Raw genomic sequence first — 25,789 nt, forward strand, 5'->3', positions numbered from 1 at the left:
CTGTAATATATCATAATGATTTTTCCCCTCCAACGTTTCCTGACATTTCCATTCCAGGCTTCAGTCTTGCACCACAATTTTTTCCATCATCAGCCCCAGCTTCACATCTTTAGCAACAGGCACTACTTAATAAACTTTTCAGTAGTTCCTGGCCAGTTGAAGAACCACTAGAAGGACACTATGCTCATATTTAATCTGTACCCATATTTGTTGGGGTTATAGCAAATAGTCTTATGCAGCATTTCTGTTGTATATATATGCAAAAGAATGGCGTACAAGAATGGATGTGGATGAGAAAGTGGGTGTAAAAACAGTGAAGAGACTTGTGGCACCTTTAACAAATGTGTGATAGCATGATGTCTTGTGAATTAGTCTATTTCATCAGATGCACAAAGTGTTATGAGTTGCAGTATATATTATATAGACATATATTTATACACACGCGTGGGGGTGGGGGAATTGTAAACATTTAGGTCAAAAAGAAAGGAAAGGAAGAAAAGTACAGACAGTGATAATTACAGTCTTAAATGTTGAGCCAATTCGCACCCATTCTCCCAAGCACAAATAGCAATACTTCCTGCCTACTACCAAATTCTATTATGCTCCAAGAATATTTATCCCAATTCAGGACAAATACCACTCTCTTTAGAAGTGCCCTCCTGAGACTGCAATTAACATTCATGATTGCTTTGTGTCTGGAACCCAACAATCAAATGGCACTGAATTACCATATTCAATATATACCCTATTTCCAACCCACTCCAATAAAGACCACCACAGATTGGCACTTGGCCATTTCCAGCCATTTGTTCAGAGTACAAGGCCATTATTTGACTCTGCCACTGGGGACCACTCAGTGATTGGAACTGCCCAAGTGGCAATGAGTGGCAACTTCTTTCTCACCCTACCTTGTTGCAGTCAGATCAGCAGACTCCAGAGCAGTGCCGTGTCCATCTGAGATAACAGTGGTTAGCAGTTCTTCGGATAGATCCACATCTGACACCAATGTTATGGCATCACCAGAAATAGAAGCACTGCATCAAATGAGATAGGGAGAGATATTAAAACACCCTTCTGGAACAATAGTCCTTTTAGGAGTACCTATATACAAAAAAATGACAATGATTCCTCTGGACAATTGGTGCTAGTAACATCTTAAAATCAGATAACTTTCCCAAACTTCTCTATCATCCTCTCAAGTTTTCCTCACAAGCTTCTTATATGTCTTGACTCCCACCGTCCTTCTCTAAAAGCTCCTGGCTTAGACAGTTCCTCAGTCTGCATACATACTGTACATTTAAAGCACATCCCCCACACACAAAAAGAACCCTGGGAACTGTAGTTTGTTAAGGATGCTGGGAATTGTAGCTCTGTGATATGTAAACTACAGTTCCCAGGATTTGGGGAGGGGGGAATGTGCTTGAAATGTGCTTTGTGTATGCAACCTGACACTTAACACCATGGCTTCTCTCTGCAGAAACATTGTTCAGGTCCACAACCAAACATACTCACAAAAACCCTTTTGCATTACTGTTTCGATGTCCTCTGATGCTGTGGATATCATTGCTAGCTTCCTTATGTAAAGGTAACAACAATCTGAGTTTTTGTGAAAAGAGAAAACTGAAGAGCTGCAGTGCTCTTCTTATCTTAAAAGGAACTCTAAGAAAATAAAAAGCCTGGAAACAGAATCCCTGCCTCAATGAAATAGGCTGGCTGCTCCAAGGAATACAAAAAGTAAAAGCAGCTGTTTTGGCCCATAAGAGAAAGTCCAAAATCCACAGTAGGGCAATACAAACCAAAATATCACAAAATCCTGTGCAAGTATTTGAGTTCTCCAGAATGCTTCATCAGGCTAGGTTGTAAGCATTGGGGGTGGGGGGGGGGAAGGAGAAATGCTGCCTGATGTACTGTACTGTACTGTAAATGCTGTACTGGAGTGTACATCTGGTCACAGTCTTAAGATGAAATGTGGAAGTAGCAATGGGTGTAATGTAATGGTAATGTAATGGTTAGAGTGTCGGACTATGACCTGGGAGACCAGGGTTCAAACCCCCATTCAGTCATGAAGCTCACTGGGTGACCTTGGGTCAGTCACAGCCTCTCAGCCTAACCTACCTCACAGGATTGTTATAAGGAGGGGAGAGCCATGTTCATCAACCTTATAGTCCAACAACATCTGGGGACCCAACTCCTATCAATCCCAGCCAGCTTAACCAATGGCCAAGGATGATGGGAGTTGTAGTCCAACAACATCTGGGGACCCAAGGGTGAAGAACAGTGATGTATGACACCTTGAACTCCTTGGAGGAAAGGTGTGTTATAAATGAAATAATAAATAATAGCAGACATTCAAATGAGGCCCTTTTAAGTACTAGGTAGGTGGCATCAAGGCCGGCTGGCCTCAGTGCAATCTCGTTCCTTAAATATCAGCCAACTTTTTTCTTCTCTCCCCCTACCCTCATCTCCAGCCCTCCCACTGCTGTGTTGACCAGCTAGCCCAATGAAGAGATCTGGAGAACTTGACAGCTTGCACAGTATTTTGTGATATTTTGGTTGGCCTAATAAAGGCCTCTCTTGGAAGAGACTTCAGCCTGTATCATCCCACTCTAAGGTCAACACTCTTAGCAACTACACCACACTGGCTCTCTTTAAATCAGATGTGGGGAACCTTTGCACCCTCCAGATGTTGCTGAACTCAAATTCCCATCAGTCCCAGCAAACATGACCAATGGGCAGGGATGATGGAAGTTGCAGTTCAGCAACATCTTGAGGGCCAACAGTTTCCTGCACCTGTTTTAGGTAACAGTAATAGCCATTTCATATAGCGCTTCATATAAATGCATTTGCCCTACCAATCTCCTTGATAATTTTACCTTCACATTGTTCATGTTTGGCAAGTTTCAATACATAAAACAGAAGATAATCAATGCAACTCACCTAAGCCTGACACTAAGAACATAGAACAGCTGGTTTAAAACTCATGAACAAGAACCCCAGTGTGTTTCAAGTCCAAAAATTAATAGAAATTTGTCACCCAAATGTAATTGAGAAATTAAATCCGATGTTTGTTTCAAATATTTGCATCAACTCAACTGAAAGAAACAATAAGCCTAACTGTAAACTGTTTTGACAAACAGCTCAATGCACTCTCACACAGAAGTGAAATGTACTGTGCAAACAGTTTTCAAAACAAAGCAATCTCTAAGGTAACTTTTAGGAGAGGGAAAAAGGAAGGAATCTAGCTGAGTGGTAGAGCATCTGCTTTGCATGCAGAAGGTGGCAGATTCAATCCCCAGGAAGGGCTGGGAATGTCCTGTCTGAAACTCTGGAGAGCTGCTGCCAGTCAATGTAGACAGCACGGGGCTAGATAGATAAATAATCTGACTCAACATAAGAACGTACCTATAGCCCACAGATATTTCTATCAAACTTTAAAAAGCAAGGAAATTGGGCAGCTACAGTGAATGCACCAGGGGAGCATGAGACCTGACCTCCTCTCTGAGATATTGTACTGCCCTACAAATTTGTCAAAAAGCAAACACAATTTGGGTTGGTCTTTTACAGTCCAATCCACTTCCTGTGTAGCTTGGAAGAATTTGGTAACATTTGGACTGTCATTGAGTTCAATGCTAAATTTCTTAATTTAACTAAAAATCACCCAGGCATTTTTTAAACATTTAAACTGCAGAGGATGAAGGTCAGAGTATGGAGCAAAGTCAGTAATAGGATTACAGGTACTCTGTGAACATGGCTGATTTTTAATTAATTTCAACAAATCATGAGAACTCTTGACAGAAAAAAGTCCAAAAGGGGTCTGGTTTTTTTCGCTCTCTTTTTACACTTTGAACTCTCAATTCGCTCTGACTGTTTTGTGTATCACCATAAAAATTTAGAGGGTTGTTAAGCAAGCATTTCTGAGTTCAGGACTATAAGTTTTGTAAAGTTTTGTTTTGAAATGAGCTTATGGGAAGCATCAGAATAAGAAGGGGGTATTTTCAATTTAAAATTGCAAAATGTGAAAAATCCATGCTGGCTATAGTATATAGCTATTCTCATGGCTGTATAATATAAATTCCAGGGAACATTTGGAAAGAAAAACTGATTCCAAATTGTCCTTAAGACTGTGTCCCTACTTAGGAAAAATGTTTTGCGGCTTAACTACCAGCTGCTTAATAACAGCTGCAACTTGCACATAGTAAATACATTCAAAATATCAGTGGGCTCAGCCTGCAATCAACTCATGAGTGGAGTAACACTTTGATCAACAACCACACACACCCTTCTCATGTGCCACACTTTGCAGGTATCTGAGTCACGCTTGCAGAGATTGCACATACATATCAATTAAATGGTACATGTTTAGCAGTTGAGGGAAGTGAATAAATAATAATAATAAATATAGAAGCTCACCACAAGGATAAAACTCTACTGTAAGCAAAGGGTGGCATCCAATGCTAGTTTATTTATTTACTATTACATTTATATCCAACTTTTCCTTCAAGGAGCTCAAGGTGGAATACAAGTGTGGTTCTTCCCCTCCCTATTTTATCCTCACAACAATCCTATGAGGTAGGTTAGCCTAAGGGACTGTGACTGGCCCAACGTCACCCAATGAGTTTCATGCCTGGATGGGAATTCAAACCTTGGTTTCCCAGGACCCAGTCCGACACTCTAACCACTACACCGCACTGGCTCTCACAGTAGACCCATTGAAGTTAATGGACCTGACTAACTTAGGTTCATTAATTTCAGTGGGTTTATTCAGAATTTATTTATAGCTGAATACAACCCAAAGTTCTTTGCTAACATGCTACTTCCTACAACACTTTTGTAAGCAGAATTGGCTTTAGTAGATTTGCCAAATATTCTATGTAGACCTCGGGGAATACTCAGAATCAGTCATATTCAGAGCAGACTCACAGACTTCAGTGGGTCTGCTCCCGAGTATGACTACCATTGAAAATCACCCTTTAACTCTGCACACTCTCATAAATATCAGAATACAGGTTTTCATATATTTGGAGATGCTATTTATTTCAGCCTCATATTAATTCCCAAAATACCATAAAGACAAACTTTAACCCTCTAAGTTTGTCTTCATGGCGCTTTAGGAATTAATATGAGGCTTAATGTTTATTTCATCCATAAATCAGAATATTATTTCATTCATAAATCTAAATGAAAAGTGTATTCCAACCAAGGCCTTCAGTCAAAAAGCAAGCACTGCTAAAAACTGACTCTGCCATTATTCGTAACCAAACTACTATGAAACTTGTACTAATGATCTAAAGCACTGACTAAATAACAGGATAAGTGAAGCATAACTTTCGTCCAGTTATTGAAGACAACAACAGACAATATTCTGAAATGCAGCACTTTGGGTGTATCGACTCCCTATATTTCATGAAACAGTTTTAAAAATGGCTGTATTTTTTCAGTTGTTATTCTGAAATCACTTACTGTTAAGTAGCCAATTTTTTCCACTGAAATAAGCATTTTAAGGATGAATGCCAAAGTTGCAAGGAAAAGTAAATATGCAGAGATCTCAAAGACTTAAGCTAAATATGTTCAGACAGGATAGCTCTAGCTTCTGATAACTACCAATCAAGTTATTATTATTATTTATTATTATCTTTATTTATACCCCGCCCTTTTTCCGAACTGGAACTCAAGGCGGCTTCCAGATAAAAGTAAGTACGTATCATTAAGAATATATAAACATATAAAACTTATAAACATATAAAAATCAACATTAAAACAGAATTAAACTATTAAGATGTTAAAACCAATTAGCCATACACTTAAAATACTGCAACCCAGTTTAAGAGCATACAAATAAAACAATAACATACAGCACCCTCTTTAATCACTACCCTTAAAGCCTTCAGTTCCAAAGGCCTGAAAACACATGCCTTTCAAGAAAAAAAATTATTGATCTTGCAATGTAGACTTTTTGAAATATTTGACATTGTTTTGGAATTGTTATCCAACTGAGAGAGTTCCGATTATCATAGCTCGGTTAATAAGCGAAGATACAAACAAGCCTTTTGGCTTCATACTTAGCTCCCTTCATACGAGCTGGCAAGCCACCCAGGAAGTCCTTCTATAGTCTCCCATGTTGTTTGAACCAGGACACTAGAGTTTACAGCTTCAGACCAAGCCAGGCTATTAAGCCAACTTCAAACCATAGTATTCTAGTTCAGACAAACAGGAAACTATAGTTAATGGAAGACCAAAGGAGAGGAACAAAGGGGCTCTGTGCACGGCCAAATGGTTCATTCCTATCTTGGTTTATTAAGGTGCAGTATGATTACCTGTACCTGTGTAGCTCTGAGGTTCCTTGGATGCTTATTAGAGGATTCCACAATGAGAAGGACAGTAATGGTGGACAAATTTCTTTGAAAAATAGCTAGCCTATAATTACTTATCCACTCCCACAATGACAGCCACAGGGAAGTGTTGGGGAAGTTTCAGGGCTTGTTGTCATTCAACAAAGAGTGAGGGTAAAGCCCAACAGGCATTGGCAGGCCTCTGTGTGAACTGACTGCTCAACCTAAAATGCGCCCCCAGAATCCTCTGTAACACACACACAGGTCTACATGACAGATGCACATGGAATCCTCAGCCAGGGAAAAGTTTCCCTGAAAGAAGCAATCTTGAAAAAGACTACTTTTAAGTGAGCATCCCAGGGCTGGTCCTACCATTAGACAGAGTGAGCACTTAAGTGGCAGATGCTGGGTGGTGGTGGTGAGGTGTTAAGAGAACAGAACTGTGTATGCTTGCTGTCCTCAGGTGTGGTGAAGGATACTATTCCATGTGAAATGGGGTGGGGCACCATTTTGTCCTTTACTTCTAGCAGCAAAGTATCTTGGACTGCCCCTGGAACTTCACACATTACAATACTCAAATTTGTGGAAAAACTTATTTTCTCTTCATAGAGACAGAATCTAGAACAATTCTGCATTTTCCTACTTAATATATCTCCAGACTTTCCAAAGTACTATGGTAGCCATTCAATTCTTGTTGAAATCATTCTGCTGTGAAGACTTTAGGTGACAAGCCAGACAGATTTCACACAAAAAAGGCATATTTTCCCCTTCAAACAAAAACCTGTTCTTTTATTTCTGAAATGCCTGGATCCAGGTAATAAAACTGAGAAGCAGCTTCAAAAAGGAGCAGCTACAGCTTCCTCTTTCCCTCTCCTGCACACTTGTCCCTTTTCATTATATATAAACAGACACAGCATTATCAAAGTATGTTTGCTATCATTTCCCAGGGCATACAGTCGTAACACATCACATTTGGTCCTCTCACACAAAGAATGATAACCAAAAGGAAAATTTATTTTAAAAAACAGTTTATCTGCATTCATTGTGTAACTGGATAGGAAAATCACTTTTACGACCATCAGAATAATTGCTTCTTCCCTCCCCTTTTAAACCTGCTTCCTTGGCTTAGACAGCAACGTGACATCCATACTGGGCACATATGAAGCTTTTACATCACATCTCCATGCCAATCAAACTTTGCATACGATGGTGTGTGCATGCTTAGAGGTCACTGTTAGAAACAAAGGGGCACAAATGGTTAAAAAAGGTGGCAATCGAACCCAGAAAAGGGCTGAAATCCTGAATCCATGCAGAAACATGAGGACTATATTTTATTTATTTATTTATTTATTTTGTTGCATTTATATACCGCCCATAGCAAGTAGCTCTCAGGGCGGTAAACAGAATAGGATAAAATACATACATCATAATAATAAAATCACAAAACATAAGACACAATGAAAACAAAATACAATTAAACAAAATATAAGATGATAAAAGGATTAGTATTACAAGATTAAAAAGATAAAAAGATTAAAATGCCTGGGAGCATAAGAAGGTCTTTACCTGGCGCCGGAAAGATAATAATGTAGGCGCCAGGCGTACCTCTTTGGGGAGGCTATTCCACAACTCGGGGGCCACCACAGAAAAGGCCCTAGATCTAGTAACCACCCTCCGGGCTTCACGATGGGTTGCTACCCGGAGGAGGGCCTTAGATGCTGAACGAAGTGAGCGGGTAGGTTCACAGCGGGAGAGGCGTTCCACCAGGTATTGTGGTCCCACGCCATGTAAGGCTTTATAGGTCATAACCAGCACTTTGAATCTCGCCCGGAAGCAAATAGGTAGCCAGTGCAGGCGAGCCAGGAGTTATGTGCGAAGACCGACTGGTCCTCGTCAATAGTCTAGCTGCCGCATTCTGCACTAGCTGAAGCTTCCGAACTGTCTTCAAGGGCAGCCCTATGTAGAGCGCATTACAGTAATCCAATCTCGAAGTTACCAGAGCATGAACAACTGAGGCGAGGTCGTCTGAAAAGGGTCATTAAAAGTGCCACCTATCCCAAGGGAAGAAAAATGACAGAGGTCCCTTCTTCCTGTCCCCCTCCCACTAGTCCAGCTGTATTTTTTCTTTCTCAAAGAGACAAAAGTTATTGCTGAGCCTAGAAACCTAAATATGTACTGTCTATAGCCACCCAAATCATATTCTCTGTATATCACACTGTATTGACATTGCCAATAATCCTGTCTCTAGAGTAAACAGAGAAACAAAATATCACAGTAGAGAACCTGATTATATTAAAGAAAATAATAAAGGAAACAACGTAGTTCACTACCCTCCCTATACGTAACCACACCACATGATATTCAGTTGGGACTGAAGTAGGAAAAGAACATTCCGACATCTGCAGACGAAAATGGTTGCATCTGCAGACGAAAATATAATTTTACGGCAACCCTATGGAATCTTGGCAAGAAGGGAAGATCTTTTGCCAGGTAATGAGATTAGTCAAAACTACAGAACTCCACCCCTGTGGTACCCATTCCATGCACACCTTAAATTGTAAGGAACTTAATCATCTAAATTTAAGTTATTATAGTGGGAAACAAGGGAAAAAAGAATTCCAAGTCACAGATATGAGTCACAAGTGAATATAAGAGAGAACAATTTACGGAATAGCCTTGATGCACTGAAACTTACAATCCATCCAAATCAGTCGGCCTGTGCTTCAGCCGAGAGAAAAATCGATGACACTTTTTTTTAAAAGTAACAATGCCTAAAATTACAATTAGTCTAGAGGAATCCAACAGAAGCTATTAGAACAATAATGGAGAAATACTGCCTAACTCAACTGGAGGGGGATCAAAAGTTGTTTGAGGTATAGTCCATATGCCTATAGATCTCTTTCTATTTTGAACTTTACATTTTAAACCATTTTTATATAAATGCTTCTCACAAAGAAACTTTGCTTTTTTAACACTTTGCCTTTATAATGTGCAAAACTTCAGCACTGCACCTCTATGACAACAAACTGTATGTCTCTCTTATGGCTCTTAGGGTGAGGTTTTTTTTTTTTTAAAAAAAAGGATGGGGGAGGGAGGAGGCCACCAATACAAACCAACATGTTAAAACTGTAATCCACTAGTCAAGCCAGGATTTGACAGAATTATGAGCAAGAAGAAGTGCCAAAAAAAGCATAATCAAGTGTAATCATAATGCAGGGAGTACCATTCACCATCAATCTTCTGGCATGGCATAGTAGCTACATGCTTGGTTTTGACCATAAGGGACTAATTTGTAAGATGCTTTTGACCATAAGGGACTACATTCAAAATGTTGCTCATCACTGCCAAAGGTACTGGGTGCCACTGGGGCACACAACCTTCTCTCAGGCCAACTCACCTCACAGGATAAAAATAAGACAATGATGTATTGGAACTGCCCTTGGGCTTAGGTGCACATTCAAAATAAATCTAACCCATGCAGTTCAAATCCACAGGTGTCACAAGCAGTGAGCAGGTGCACCCCAAAGCTTGCAAGATTAGAAGGCTTAGAAGTTTACATTTTCACCCAAGAGGCTTGAATCACTTTTTAAAACAAATGTAAAAAAAGTAAAACATACTAGGATTTATGTTTGCTTTCTCGTTCAGATTCACAGTATATACAAATGGCACAGCTAATGCAAGAATGAGGTTACAAAGCAGATTTTAACCTCATGTGTGAAAACTGCTCTGTAGCTAGTTTAATCAGAAGCTGATCCTGCTGAGTTTATATGGCAATTATTTCCAAGTAGGCAGCACTGAAATCAGTACAGCAACATTCCAAGCAATGGCCTGATCCTATGCACATTTACCTGACAGTAAGTGCCAGTGAGTTCAATGGTATGTACTCCTAAATCTGCATAGGAGGCTGCAATCTCTTACACACTTATCAGAAAAGAACTCATTGAACCCATTGGAAGGGCCTCTGAGTAGCCACACATAAGGCTGTGCTTTTCCAATTTATGAAAAGGTCTCTTCCATAGGTATTACTTTTGTATTATTTTAACCTATCTTTAGTAGGCTTTTTTTGCACTGTTTTAAAAATTATTTCTGCTCTTTTTATGGTATGCTTGTAAATCACCTTAAAACACATGTAAAAGGCACTTCATAAATAAATAAATATTAATAATAAAATATATTTAGGATCCAAACTGTCAGCCTTACTGTAAGCCAAATGGTATTTTATTTAGTTTTAATACAAGCATTTTGGTTTAAGTTCATGGATCTCAACCTGGGATAAGATCCTACATAAAAAATAGTTTCAGTGTGAACCACAATTTAATGCCAGACCACCATCAGCATAAATCACAATGGGTTAAGCATAACCCATCTGCCTCATTACGAATATAATAAACGTTAATCCTTATAAATGTCGGGCATGTCTGTTCAGTAACAAAAGTACTTGCTCTTCCTTAAATTGTGACTAGTTGGTGTTTTTTTTTAAGCTTCCAATTTACAGCTCATAAAATCAAAAGCCAGAAGTTTCCCTGCACAACCAACCCACTACGTCTCCATGGAACTGGTAAACACATCCTGTGAGTCAGAGAAATTCGGGCACATTTTAGAGCAATGTGCACAGATGTCTTAAACTACCAGGATGTAAAGATTACTTAATTCCCATTTATGGCGTATGTGCGGGTTTTGAAAGGGCACCTGAACATAGTTACTATTTGATACTATTGGGGGGCGGGGAAGAGACTTTAGAGAGAGAAATCAAATTATTTTTCTTAAAGGACACTTTCTTGATATAGTTATTTAAGAACTACCCCCTCCCCAATTCCATCTACTTGCAATATCTGTAGAGAGAAACACTTCACACTTACCAGAGTTGGGGGAGGGCACCTATCGCTCTACTGTTGGATCTTCATCAGGTTTAAGACGGAAACAAAACTCCAGAACTTATCACCATCCAACGCAGAGCCGATTCCACTCCAGAAAGCGTTTGGTTAATAATAATAAAACACACCAGCCTTTCAGTCAGAAACAAGAAATATTAACTTCCAAAAATCTTCTAACTGTGGGATCCAGCAAAACTCAACGCTGATCTCACACACGAGGGCTGAGAGGAATCAGCCTAGGAAAGTATCCTCAAAACTCTTGCGTTCGGTGTTACAAATCCCTTCTGAACGGAAAGCTGCTTGGAAGTTGAACCACACAAAAGGCCAGTGGCTATCTTAAAAAAAAAAATTGGAGGAAAGACGCTCCTCCCCCGATTCTCCCGAAGGAGAAACTAGCATCTAGAAAACGGGCAGTTGTTCCGAAGGCATCTGACTCTGCTTGGGGGTCAGTGGAATGTCGGCGCGCCTTACTTACACACACAGCAGTCTGTCTTTCTAAACTATTTGCAAAGAATCGATCCCGAAGACCCAATCGCTACTGAATTCGGAAGAGGTTGGAATTCACACTGGATCCCCCTCAGCCCAGTCCCAGCGCGCGCGTATGCCAAGGGAGACAAAACACGTGGGGTTTTATTTATTTTTCTTATCCCCCCCTCTCCAATCCCGCTCTCAATCTCTCTGCAGCGCCTACAGGAGTTGCTCTCCAGGACCCACAGAGTCATGACGAGATGATCGCCGTTTTGAATTTTCGGGGTGGGAGAAACACTTTCCAAGAACTGCCCCCTGGACAAATTAGGCTCTTATACAAAATAACAACATCCCCAACCGCGGAGATATTTTACCCCTTGGGCTTTTAAAAAATGCGCACGCGCACAACTATCCGCCCACCCCCGAAGTTACATTTGATTAATATTGGGATGGTTAAACGGGCGGATTTGGAAGAGACGCAGGCGGTGTGGGTGCGAGTGCTCTGGCAACAAGAGAGAGAAGCTTTATGTGATTGTTGAATCTCAGATTATGAGGGCGGCCTTCGCAGTCTGGAATTCCAGCATTCTGACACTCTGGAGCTGCAACATATTGGAAAAGGGGCTTTTGCTAGTTGCACAAGCCAGGATAAATCTGTTCCTCTTTGTTCCACAAGGGTCAGGGTCGTTTGTTTCTCTCAGTCTTAATCCTATACGAGTCTACTCTGAAGACAGTCCCACTGATTTCAGTGAGGTTTACCCCAAGATTAAGTGGGTATGTAATGATTGAGACCTAATACAGCTACTCCTCTGGGATTCAGAATTGTTGGGATGTGTGACACTGAAACACGGCATCCCTCCATTCGTTACTGGGAAAAGTACTTTAATTAGTTCAAACTAAGAGCACCAGAAGTTGTGTATGCTTCCATAGGACACACTCTCACACACTTTGGTTTCTGTGCATGCCATTGTCTATAATAACTTGTAATATGTATTCAAGTTGATTATAAATATGGCAACCCTATGAATCTTTTTCTGATATATTCATAGGGTTTTCATGGTAAGAGGTATTCAGAAGTGGTTTACCATTGCCTTCCTCTAAGCCTACAGCACCCAGTATTTCCAGGTGGGTCTCACATCCAAGTACTAACCAGGCCTAGCCCTGCTTAGCTTTTGAGATCAGACGACACTGAGCATGTTCAGGTAGTATGGCCATAGGCTCCATAATGTATAAAAGCTAGGGTTGCCATATTCCAGTTACACAAATCCGGGCAGGCTAATTTGCATATTATGTAAATTATTTGCATATTATTTGCATATTGTGCAAATTATTTGCATATTAATATTTGGATTGTCCAGTTGTTTTGTTTTGGTGCCTAGGAATTACCACCAAAAACTGGGGAAAGATGTGAGAAATCTTTTTTTTAAAAGCAACATTTTCAGCCTTAGATGCCTACTCTAGTTTCCAACACTATGGAATATTTATTGATTAATTAAGAGGATTTATATCCTGCCCTTCTGCTGTTAAAAACAGAGCTCAGCACAGCTTACAAACATAATAAAAACAAAAATACACAATCAATATAAAAACATAATAAAAACACAAAATAGCAACAAACATAAAATAAGTCAGGGCAGTAGCATTATTTATTATTTATTAGACTTTTATACCGCCCGACTAGCTATAGCTCTCTGGGCAGTGAACACAAGATACAATAAAATCACACAATATAATACAGCAAAAACATATAAAAATAAGAACAATCTGAAATCAATTACAACAACATTTAAAAATTAAGTTAACTTAAATTAAAATGCCTCGGAAAAGAGGAAGGTTTTAACTTGGTGCCTAAAGGAAAGCAACATCGGCACCAAGCACACCTCCTCGGGGAGACTGTTCCACAGTTCGGGGGCCACCACTGAGAAGGCCCTAGATCTTGTCACCACCCTCCGGGCTTCTCTATGAGTCGGAACCCGGAGGAGGGCCTTCGTAGTAGAGCGCAGTGTACGGGCCGGTTCGTATCGGGAGAGGCGTTCCAACAGGTATCGTGGTCCCGCGCCGTATAAGGCTTTATAGGTTAATACCAACACTTTGAATCTAGCCCGGAAGCATATTGGCAGCCAGTATGGTTAACCTTTGCTGGTCATTGACCGAAATAAACTCATTTACATTTTTTAGTATGGTTAACCATTACATATACGATATATTTCAGATATGTGGTGGGTGGAGAAAAACGAGAAGCCAAAATGTTAGGAAAAGGAGTCTTTCACACCACATGCTCAGTTGTAAATACTGTTGCAGCAAGTTTTACAAGTTCCTCCAGTATTCCACTGGTGCAGGCACTCAGACATTCAAAGTATCTGTATAGTTTCTTAGGTTTTATAAAAGCAGAGCTTTGCTTAACTCAAAATTTCTTCTCCCTTTGATCAACCACATCTACACAGGTTCCACCTCCATACTCAAAATGAAACTGGGCCTGGAAGTGTGCAACAACCCCACACATACCTTGCTAATTAGATTACCAATGCCAGGATGTCTGTCTTATCGACTACTCTCCTGCTCCCCCCCCCTCCCCGGGCATCATGAAAGACCCAGTCCTGGGCTCAGAAAGAAAATAAATATCTGGTCCTCTTCAAAGTACTGATAAGCCTCTTGTTTTAATTAAAATAATAATTATAAATTCTTGCTCTTATCACTAATGGGAGTTAATTACCTTGCATATGCTGCTGTTGCTTCTATGGCTATAACGGAGTGAGGTTAAAGATAAGTGAAATGCATATAGGAAAAAAACAACACAAAAGGCAGTAAAACTTTCCTAAATGTAATACCATACCAACCACAACAAGATTCCTGTGAGTAAGGCAGAAAACTCAGCATCCCACAACCAGTCAGAATTCATAACCAAAAACCCAAACTAAAAAAATCCTAGCAGCCAGTCAGCCAAGGTCACAGAAATCCCCATGCAGCACAACCTGACCTGGGGACTGCAGTTAATGCAGAATGCTGCAGCACAATTGCTGACATGAGGGAGATCATATCAGCACATAATACCTCTGCTCTGAAATCTGCATTGGTTGCTGATTTGCTACCAGGCCAAGTTCAAGCTGTGCTTTTCATGTTATGGGTGCCACATAGTACAGTACTTGTTCTGCTCTTGTAAGAAATCAGTCCTGTAAAGTGGCAGCACCTGCGCTTTGGAACTCCTTGCCTATTGACATTAGGCAGACGCCCCTTTTCAGCACCTGCTAAAATCAGTTTTCTTGAGGCAAGCCTCTCCAGGCATGTGGAAGCTATTGTGTTTTTAAATCTGTTTTTAACTCATTGTTGGTTTTATTATTTTGAATGTTTTTAAGTATCTGTCCTTAACGCTTTTGCCAATAATTTTATTGTTTTAATTCTTTCTGTAAACCACTTTGAGATTTTTTACAATAAAGCAGTATATAAATGTTGTAAATAAAAATACATAAATAAATGTTGGAGTCACTGTGGCCCTTGAGTCTCTTCCCACTTTTAGGAACCAAGGAATCTGCCTTATACTGATTCAGGCCATTTCTTCCATGATTTCTTAAATGCAAAACCATACCAACCACAACAAGATTCCTATGAGTAAGGCAGAAAACTAAGCATCTCACAACCAGTCAGGATTCCTAACCAAAAACCAAAAATATGATAAATGAAGAAATATTTATATAAGCATGACTATCAAATATATTTATTATTTACACAAACTGTAAAGATATTTATAGTGCAATCCTAGGATTATTTATTCAGAAGCAAGTCCCAGTGTATTCAGTGGGGCATACTCAAACAGGGACAGAAATGCAACCTCAAGTGATAAGCAACTTCATTCACACAACCCAAAATTCCGAATCATGCCACTTTAAGCTGTTTTGCAACTGTTTATACTTGTTTTTATGGTTATTGGATTTTAAATGGCTTTATTTCTTGTTGTGAGCTGCCTTGGTTTCCAACCCAACCTCACAGGGTTGTTGGAAAGACTACACACACACACACACTGCAAATGTATAAATACATACAGCCCATATAATAGTTTATTGTCAAACCAGTTGGTCATTGCAGAAAAATCAGTATTAGTTTTAAAAAAATCAGTATTAGTTTCCTACAGAATAAAAACTGTAATACCTAAGTAAGACCTGCCTACTTGCTTTAAAATAGGACTGGAGAGAAGACAGAAAGAGTTAGAACACAAACACAGTTCTTTTTTACATTCACTCCAAAGTCCCATTGATTTTCAGCACATTCATAGCCATGTCTACTGAAAAGTAAGTCCGATTGAATTCAATGGGATTTACTCTGGGCATTTGGGATTAGCATTGCTTTTACAAAAGCAAGTATTGGGAAGGTTTTCAAAACACTGCCCAGGATCTGACTCCTGCACACAAGAGGAAAAAAAACTGAAATGTATATACTTACCCAATTTATGAGATTTTCAGATAAATTGGGGGGGGAACCACCATTTTCTGGCATTGCAGTGAGGTTTTCTAGACACTGCCTCAGGTCAACCAAATGCAACCCTGGCTTCACTGATTGGCTGCAATCCTGAATGGGCGGGGTTAAAGCTACGAAGTGCTATACAGTACTGTTTAAATAAAGATTTAACAGTCAGGGAGGCTGACGTTTTTATGTATATCTCGAGAACTGGACCACCTAGAAACTTAATTTTTTAAAAAAATTAAAGCTGAGAATCCAGGCCACGTAAGGGGCTAAATGGGAGCCGGGTGGCATGCAAAGAATCCAGGTAAAACCCGGCTAACCGGGCAATATGGCAACCCTAGTAAAAGCATGCTATTGTATGTCAGTGTGGTGGAGTGGGCAGAGAGTTAGACATGCACTGGGGAGGCCTGGCTTCAGCTCCTTAACAAGCCTCAAAACTCCCTGGGTGACCCAGGGGCAGTCATCATCACTCACCCAAACCTGCCTGCCCAAACTATGGTTAGAATAAAATGGGGCAATCCCTAGGGAGGCCACCCTTGCTCCTTAGAGGAAGTGTTTAAGGAGTGCACCCACAAATACATATTAAGGTCTTCTGATGGGGCACTGTTGGTGGTCCCACATGCCCCTGAGGTTCGGCTGGCCTTTACCAGGGGCTGAGCCTTTAGTGTGGCTGGTGGCCCTTCCCTATGGAACTGCTTGCCAAAAGAAGTTCAGCAGGAGTCATCCCTACTTGTTTCTAGACACATTCTAAAAATGTGTTTTTTAGACAAGTCTTTCAAATCTGAGATTCTTGGCCAACCAGCTCTTCCTGATGTGACTGTGTTGTTTTTTGCTTTTATTGTTGTACTGTGCTTTTAGTCAGTATACCTCCTTGTGAATTTATTTGAAACTGCGGTTTATAGATAAATAAAGCAAAGTAAAACAATCAGACAGTAAGATCACAATCAAACTTGCATTTATACCAGGCTGAGGGGAGTTAGATATAGCAGATCTCCAGGTGAGCCGGCTGGGTCCCAACTCAGCCAGGCTATGCCAATGTAAGTCCCTCAGCCACGCTAGCCCGGCTAAGCAGTACCCAGCTGATTCAGCTGAGACCTGTGCAAGAGTAAGCCAGTATAAGCATAAACCGGAAAAGGGGCCTATCAGGGGAGGGGCTGAGGTGAGGGGATTTAGGCCACATTCAACTCGTGTTTGGAGCGCACCTGCAGGTCCAGGCAAAAGTTACGCTGGTCTAAGAAAATAATTGCAACAGAAGTCAATGGAGAGGGTTTACTTCCCGGTAGGGTATTTGGGAGAGCAGACTTTTACTTTCTGGTCCCTGTGCGCAGTTCCCAGCTGAGCTGGGGTTCGGCCAGCCCAGAGGCTCCTGAATGGCAATTGGATGCAGCAGAACTTTATACTGGCTTCTCTTGCTCCAGCACAACTTAAGCCAGCTTTCCCTGAGTTGAATTGCTCTATTAAATAGTGCAAATGCTCTCTCTAGAGTGGATATGAGAGCTTCGTCTTACATTCCTAGGGGATTTCTGGACTAATTCCAGAAAATTTTAAAAAATAAAAACAAAACAATATTTTTGGATGGATCACCTTTTTGCTATAGGTTGCCTTATTTAGCTTTGAACATCAGTGCTGGCCCTGGGGTAACAAGAAGCAGAGCTCCTAACAAAAGGACACTGTTAGTGCTGCTGGTGGAAACTATTATTCCATCAATTCCCCCAACACTAAGAGGCACCCAGAAATGGAAAGAGGGGAAAGTAAATACTTTTGTTTTATTCAAGGCTCCTTTTAATACATTACAGCTGAAATAGGGAACCTGTGGGTTTCCAGATGTTGAAGGACTATATTTTCCATCATCCCTGACCATTGGCCATATTGGAGTCCGCTGATGTCTAGAAGGCCTAGGCTCCCCACTAATACATTAGAGGAAGCAACCTGATAGTGTTCTACACTTGATTGTATATATCCTCAGTTGTCCTGAGGTGACAAGTAAGAGCCACTTGCCTATATTAAAATTCCTTGCAGAACCAGTCCTGCCATTGTGTAGGCAGATGGAATGACCCACTTCAGGCAGCACTGGGAGGAGGAGGGGAAGAAATGAATAGTGCAATCCAATTCATGTCTACTCAGAAATAAGCTCCATTGGATTCAATGGAATTTACTCCCAGGTAAGTGGATATCGGATTGCAGCTGAAGTCAGGAACTGACGCTGAATAGCACAGCAAGCCCTTTCTTTTAAAGTATCAGCCCTAGCAGGGAGGCAGGTTCCTTTGAGCTCCACTTCAAGCAGCAAAACGACTTAGCCCAGTCCCAATTCCTTCCTGTACAATGTAAAGGAAGTATATGTTGCCATACTAGTCAACCAGCTCTTGGAAGATATAAAATAAGAGACACTGTTTACAGAACCAACTTCCATTGACAAGAAGATTTTACTGAGTGAGTGATCCCTTGGATTACAGAGAACATTTTGTCAGGCACAGTAGAAAAATAGCTCTTAACTGTTAGCTACATAGAAAGCAAAGTTAGCTAACTAACGCAGTGTTTCCAGTCCCTTCAGGAAGATAATAGCTCTATTAAAAAAATTACATTGTTGGCATTATAGTCTGTGATGACTCCTTTTCACTGGGCATTTTCCTCTATAAAATACCCTCTGGGGTATTAAGGGATTCTAAGTGTTCATACCCAAAGCTTAGTCTGCATACCAAGAAGTCTTTGTGCTGTGATTTTTGATCTTTAAGTACAAGGGCACCAGGCCATGGTCTGAAGGCACATGAGGCCAGCACCCTGCTGAAACTAAGCAGGGTCAGGTCTGGTCAGTGCCTGGATGGGAGACCGCCTGGAAACCATATGTAAGCCGCCTTGGGCTTCTATGATGAAAAGAAAGGCAGAGTATAAATGTAATAAATACAGTGGCCTGTTCCCACAGTAGCCAACAAAATGCCCATGGGAAGCCCACAAGCAGGACTTGAGCACAAGAGCACTCTGCCCTTCTGCAGTTTCCAGCAACTAGTATTCAGAAGCATATTGCCTCCGACTGTGGAGGCAGAGTATAGCCATTATGGCTAGTAGCCTTTTGATATCTTTATCCACCATGAATTTGTCTAATCCACTTTTAAAGTCATCCAGCTTGGTGGCCATCACTGCCTCCTCTGGGAGCGAGTTCCATAATTTAGCTATGCACTGTGTGAAGAAGTACTTTCTTTTATCTGTCCTGAACCTTCCAGCATTCAGCTTCATTGGATGTCCACAAGTCCTAATGTTATGAGAGAGGGAGAAAAACTTTTTTCTACCCACTCTCTCCATGACATGCATGATTTTATACACTTCTATCATGTCCCCTCTTACTAGCCTTTTTCTAAACTAAAAAGCCCCAAAAAGCTGCAACCTTTCCTCATAGGGAAGTCGCTCCATCCCCTGATAATCTCGGTTGCCCTTTTTTGAACCTTTTCTACCTCAATATCCTTTTTGAGGTGTAGCAATGAAAACTGTACACAGTATTCCAAATGCATAGATTTGTTCAACAGCATTATATTAACAGTTTTATTTTTATACCTTTCCTAAAAATCCCTAGCATAGAATTTGCTTTTTTCACAGCTGCCTCACATTGAGTTGACATCTCATTGAGTTATCCACAATGACCTCAAGGTCTCATTCCTGGTCAGTCACTGCCAGTTCAGACCCCATGAGCCCAGGGGTCCAACTGCCTCGCTAGATGGTCTCCTGCTTTGAATGTATTTAAAGTATTTTTTGCCATTGGTTTTTACGTTTTTACCAATGTGCTCCTCAAATACTTTTTAGCATCCCTTGTCTTCTTGCATTTCTTTTGCCAGAATTTGTGTTCCTTTTTATTATCCTCATTCAGATAAGATTTCCATTTTTTGAAGGAAGCCTTCTTGCCTGTAATAGCTTCTTCAACTCTTCTAGTTAACCATGCTGGCATCTTCTTGGCCCTGGTGGTACCTTTCCTGAGCTGTGGTATACGCTCCAGCTGAGCTTCTAAAATTGTGTTTTTAAACAACTCCCAAGCATTTAGGAGAGATCTGACCCTCTTCACTCTTTCAACTTTCTTTTTACAAATCCTCACATTTTTGGGAAAGTTCCTCTTGTAAAGTCAAACATGACTGTACTGCGTTTTCTTGGAAATTGGCCATTTATATGTATGTTTAATTTAATAGCACTATGGTCACTGCTCCCATTCAGCTCGACAACACTTACATCTTGCACAAGTTCCTGGGCACCACTTAAGATTAAGTCCAGTGTTGCCACCCCTCTAGTCAGTTCAATGACCAACTGTTGTAGGGCACAATCATTTAGGTTATCTAGGAATTATTACCTCTTTGTCATGACTGGAACACATATGTAGCCAGTTTATGTCAGGGTAGTTGAAGTCACCCATTACTACAACATTTCCTAGTGTGGATGCTTCCTCAGTTTCATTTTTCATCTCAAGATCTCCCTCAGCATTTTGATCAGGGTGACAATAGAATGCCCCCAGTACTAAATTACTCTTGGGGCCCGGTATCTCCACCCACAATGATTCTGTGGAAGAGTCTGCCTCTTTTGGAGTTTCTAGCTTGCTGAATTCAGTGCCCTCTTTCACATACAGAGGGTCACCACCTCCAATACATCCTTCCCTGTCCTTACAATATAGTTTATATCCAGGAATAACTGTGTCCCACTGGTTTTCTCTGTACCAGCAGGTTTCAGTTTTGTTCACTATATCAATGCTGTCCTCTAAGACCAAGCACTCCCATTCTCCCATCTTGGCTCAGAGGCTTCTAGCATAATCATATAAACACTTGCAGACAGTGTCACACTTCAAGTGTTTTTCCCCACTTTTTGTTTGGCCTGTGGTACTTTGGCCTCTGTGAAATGCTATCCTGTGCCCCTGCATTCAAAATGCCTAGTTCTAGGCCTATAACACCTACATTGTCATCCTTTCAATGTCTTTATCCGGGGGGGGGGGATTTGTTCCGAACCAGACCTTCCTCAGCTCTTGTCAGTTTTATTCCATCTATCAGTTTAACAGCTGCTCTGCCACCTTTCTCTTTTTAAGCACCAGCAGTCTGGTTCCATCCCGGTTCAAGTGGAGCCCATCCCTTTTGTACAGGCCTAGCTGGTCCCAAACCTTTCCCAGTGCCTAACAAAACCACACCCCATCTCCCAACACCATAATCTTATCTACACATTGAGACTACAAACTGCGCCTATCTAGTTGGCCCTGTGCATGGAACTGGTAGCATTTCAGAGGAAGCTTCCTTGGAGGTCCTCACTTTTGGCATCCTACCTAGCAACCTAAATTTTGCTTCCAGGACCTCACAACTGCATCTCCCCATGTCATTGGTGCCTTCACCACAACCACTGACTCCTCCCCAGCACTATTTACCAAGCTATCTAGATGATGGGCAACATCTGCAACCTTCATGCCAAGCAGGCATATCACCCTACGATCTGCACACCCATCACAGACTCCACAATGTATGTTCCTAATTATCGAATGACTAGGATCCCTCCACCCCTTGAGCATGAGAAGATATCTGCTCATCCCCCAAGGAATGGGTCCCTTCTAAAGGATAGTTTCCCTCTTCCTCGGATAGACAGTCTCCTTCCCCGAGGTCCTCATTTTCCATGGGAGTAGGAGAGCTATCATCCTGGGAGTGAGACACACCTATAAAAGCCTCAAAGGCCTCATCCACAAACCTCTCTGCCTCTCTCAGCTTCTCCAGGTCAGCCACCTTGGCCTCCATAAAACAAACTTGTTCCCAGAGAGCCAGGAGCTCATTGCAACAAGAGCACATATACATGTTACAGATAGTGCACTTATCCCACACTTTTCCATGCATTTTCCATCACGTTAAAAAAATACAAAAAGTCTATAGTGTTTTTTAAAAGTGGATTTAGGACAGAGCATACTTTAATCAATTTTAACTGTGCAAACCTAAAGTATCGGTATGCATTTAAATCCCTCCCACAAAATATTAACTGTTTGGAGGGACCTTAGTCAATTTCTCCACTAATTGGCTTGGATGAAACTAACTAGAGCCAGGAGGTGCAATCAGAAATCCAGAAAATGAATTGACTTTTCCCCAAAGCAACCAGACCTTCCTTATTATTTCAATGCAATTATCATGCTATTAATGCTGGATAAGGGCTGGCGTCATGGTAGCACTATGAGGCAAGTTGTTCCCATTGTCCTATGGAAATTTTTGCCTACACACACAGTTGCAATTTATTAATGGTACAAATCTTACATTAGAAATCCCTGGAAATAATCCAATCCCAGTGATCCACTACACAGCCTGCTTGTTGAGCATTCTGATTTGCTTGCACAAAGCTCATGCAGAGGCTTGCCCAGGCTTTATTAAGCATTTGTTCTAGTTTGTTTGCAGGGTGGTTATACGAGCATTCATCTTGATTTCCTTGCACATCTTCCCATTAATAATTTGTTCATCCTGCACTTTTCAGTGCACTTTCCTGTCACTCCCCAACTGCAAAAAAAGGTATTTGTTGCACTAGGGTCATGGAGCCCTTTAATGCAGAAACCTAAATTTCTGGTACACACGTGAATCGCTCCTGCAGAACAGTGACAATCTGGAGGTATGCCTCGATTTTCATGGACTACCCTTTTTACTTTATATTGGATTTGGGCTGAAATATTACTTTCTTTTTTATACTATACTATGTAGCCTCATTCCTCAACTTAGCAACAATGGGTGTGTTTTTGTAGGTTTACAGAATACATCAGATAGCATTACCTTATGCCTGATCACCCAAAAATAAAACCCAATGAGTTACTAGGATTTAATATTCAGCTTTGGCTCATAAATTAGGTGACTATAGATATCATTTTCCAATACATTTTTTAACTAAAATGGAACCTTAAGAGTGGCTGTATACTATAGTCTGCATGATTTTTCGCATTCCGCAATGTTAAATTGAAAATACCCCACCATGCCATACTGATACTTCCCGTAAGCTCATTTCAAAACAAAACTTTACAAAACTTATAGTCCTGAACTCAGAAACGCTTGCTTAACAACCCTCTAAATGTTTGTGGTGATACACAAAACAGTCAGAGAGAATTGAGAGTTCAAAGTGTAAAAAGAGAGCAAAAAAAACCAGACCCCTTTTGGACTTTTTTCTGTCAAGAGTTCTCATGATTTGTTGAAATTAATTAAAAATCAGCCATGTTCACAGAGTACCTGTAATCCTATTACTGACTATGCTGCATACTCTGACCTTCATCCTCTGCAGTTTAAACGTTTAAAAATTGCCTGGCTGATTTTAGTTAAATTAAGAAATTAGGATTGAACTCAATGATAAGGCCGAGCATGCGCAGTAAAAACCAACTGTCAGTGTTCAAAAAGCCAAGCTCACAGCTGCTAGGCTTGCCTAATCAGGGAGCCACACCCACACCAGAACTTTATTTCACTTTAGACAGTCATGGCTTCCCCCAAAGAATCCTGGGAAGTGTAGTTTGTGAAGGGCCCTGAGAGGAAACTCCTATTCCCTTGTGGCCAGAGTGGTTTAACTGTCAGCAGCTCTGATTGAAGTTCTGTGAGTGGAATAGGGCATCTCCCAGCAACTCTCAGCACCCTTCACTAACTACATTTCCCAGGATTCTTTGGGAGAAGGCATGACTGTCTAAAGCAGCCTTTCCCAACCAGTATGCCTCCAGATGTTGTTGGACCACAACTCCCATCAGCCTCAGCCAGCATTGCCAATGGTCAGGAAGATGGGAGTTGTGGTCCAACAACATCTGGAGGCATTATGGTTGGGAAAGGCTGGTCTAAAGTGAAATAAAGGCCTGGTGTGGATGTGGCCAGGGACAGCTTTGATTTAAATTTGGATGGGAGGCTACATGTGCCTGCTGTAGAATAAGAGTGGGGAAAACCCTGAAAAAGAATGATATTGTTCACAATGTTTTCCTTTTGGAAAGCAAAGGGGCTTCCCCTCTTTCCAGTGCCCACCCATCCAATCTCCTCCCCTCCCTGCGCCTCCCACAGGTCAGTTTCACCTATCCTAAGCATGATTTCACAGGAGTAAATCCCACTAAACTCAAAGCATTCAAATGATCAAAACTACCCTAGGTGAAACTGACCTGGAGAGGTGCAGGGAGGGGAGGAGGAAGGCAGGAAGGGGAGGGGAGGAGATTGGGTGGGCAGACACTGGGCAAAGGGGAAGCTCCTTTCCCTTCCAAAAGGAAAACTTTGTGAACAGTATCACTGTATTACCATATGCTCAGAGGCACATTAACAAATTCTTCCAAGCTACACAGGAAATGGATTAGACTGTGAAAGATCAACCCAAATGGTGTTTGCATTTTGACAAATTTGTATGGCAGTACAATATCTCAGAGAGGAGGTCAGGTCTCCCGCTCCCCTGGTGCATTCACTATAGCTGCCCAATTTCCTTGCTTTTAAAAATTTGATAGAAATATCTGTTAGCTATAGTTATGTTCTTAAAATGCAAGTTTTTTTGCTGATTCATGAATTTAAAACCATTTCCTGCATATGAATTTAAACCTCATGGGAGTTATTTTGTGGTGAATGAAAATTAGAGCTGTGCACATATCAGCAGCCTTGGTCTTGAAAGTTGGTAAGAGTTCTTCCTTTCCATTCCAATTTGCATCAGGGGTCCAAAACCCCAGAATCTCACTAAGACACAATCTCCTACAAGTCTAAGCAATGAAATGTTCAATGAAGCCACCAAAGTTTGACTGATTGGGTCTCAACACTATGAAATCATGACATTTTGCATAGTTTCCAGCTGAAAGCAGAAGTTGGCCCAGTTTGAAAATCAGCCAGAACTAGAAGGAAGTGTCCATCGCACCTCCCAAAAATCAATCTATCTGCCTCTTACTCTGGGCTTAGTCAGAAATCCAATACGTGTTTGTATTCCATTCAAATGTTGTTAATTGTTTAAAATATACAAATATTTAAAAGCAATATAACCCTTAATATATACCTTTATGTGCTGTTTACAGAATATGGGATGACCACCTCCTGGAGCAAACTCTAGCATTTGGTTTGGATTTGTGCTAAAGAAGAGGGATGGGGAACCTGCGGCCCTTCAAATGTTGTTGGACTCCAGCTCCCATCAGCCCCAGCCAGCAAGCCCAATGGTCAGGAATGATGGGAACTGTAGTTCAACAGTATCAGGAGAATGATTGATTCCTCATCTCTGCTATAGAAGCATCTAGTCCTCTGTTTGAAAGCTCTCTACGCTGGCTACCTCTTCATTTGTATACAGTATATACTCCACGTTACTTTCCCCTTTGTTTTTCCCTCACATTTTCACATTTGTGCCTGCAATGAAGATTCTACTGATCAGCCGCACATTATTATAAAACCTTTGTACAACCAATCAGGCTAGGCAGATGACAGGAGCCACTGGTACACAGTCAATGCAAATTTATTATTTATTTATGTATTATTTTGTTTATTTATTTATTTATTTATTACATTTATATCCTGCCCTTCGTCCCACTAGGAGGAATTCTTGGATTTGTATCTGTGTACAGGCAACAGCCGTCCTTCAGGGTAATAGCCCAGCTAAACTGTTACCTAGCAGCCATTACTAGATTTAGCCTAATGCACTACAGCGTGTTCATTAACTTTTTCTCATCCAGAAACCTCCAGCTGATCTCCCTGGATGGGTGCCCACCTGGAA

The 25,789-nt window shown here is 41.0% G+C and overlaps 1 protein-coding gene across 10 annotated transcripts in view; it reads right to left on the reverse strand.

The window, feature by feature from the left end:
- Positions 1–25,789, reverse strand: part of TACC2 (transforming acidic coiled-coil containing protein 2) — a 262,416-nt gene that overhangs the window by 170,740 nt on the left and 65,887 nt on the right. For all 10 annotated transcript variants that reach the window (XM_061635785.1, XM_061635784.1, XM_061635786.1 and 7 more), the window contains one exon: positions 909–1,034. In XM_061635785.1, coding sequence (XP_061491769.1) covers positions 909–1,034 — 126 coding nt within the window. The remainder of the gene's footprint in view (positions 1–908; positions 1,035–25,789) is intronic.

This window comes from Rhineura floridana, chromosome 7 (assembly GCF_030035675.1).
Source record: "Rhineura floridana isolate rRhiFlo1 chromosome 7, rRhiFlo1.hap2, whole genome shotgun sequence".
Taxonomy (NCBI): Eukaryota; Metazoa; Chordata; class Lepidosauria; order Squamata; family Rhineuridae; genus Rhineura; species Rhineura floridana.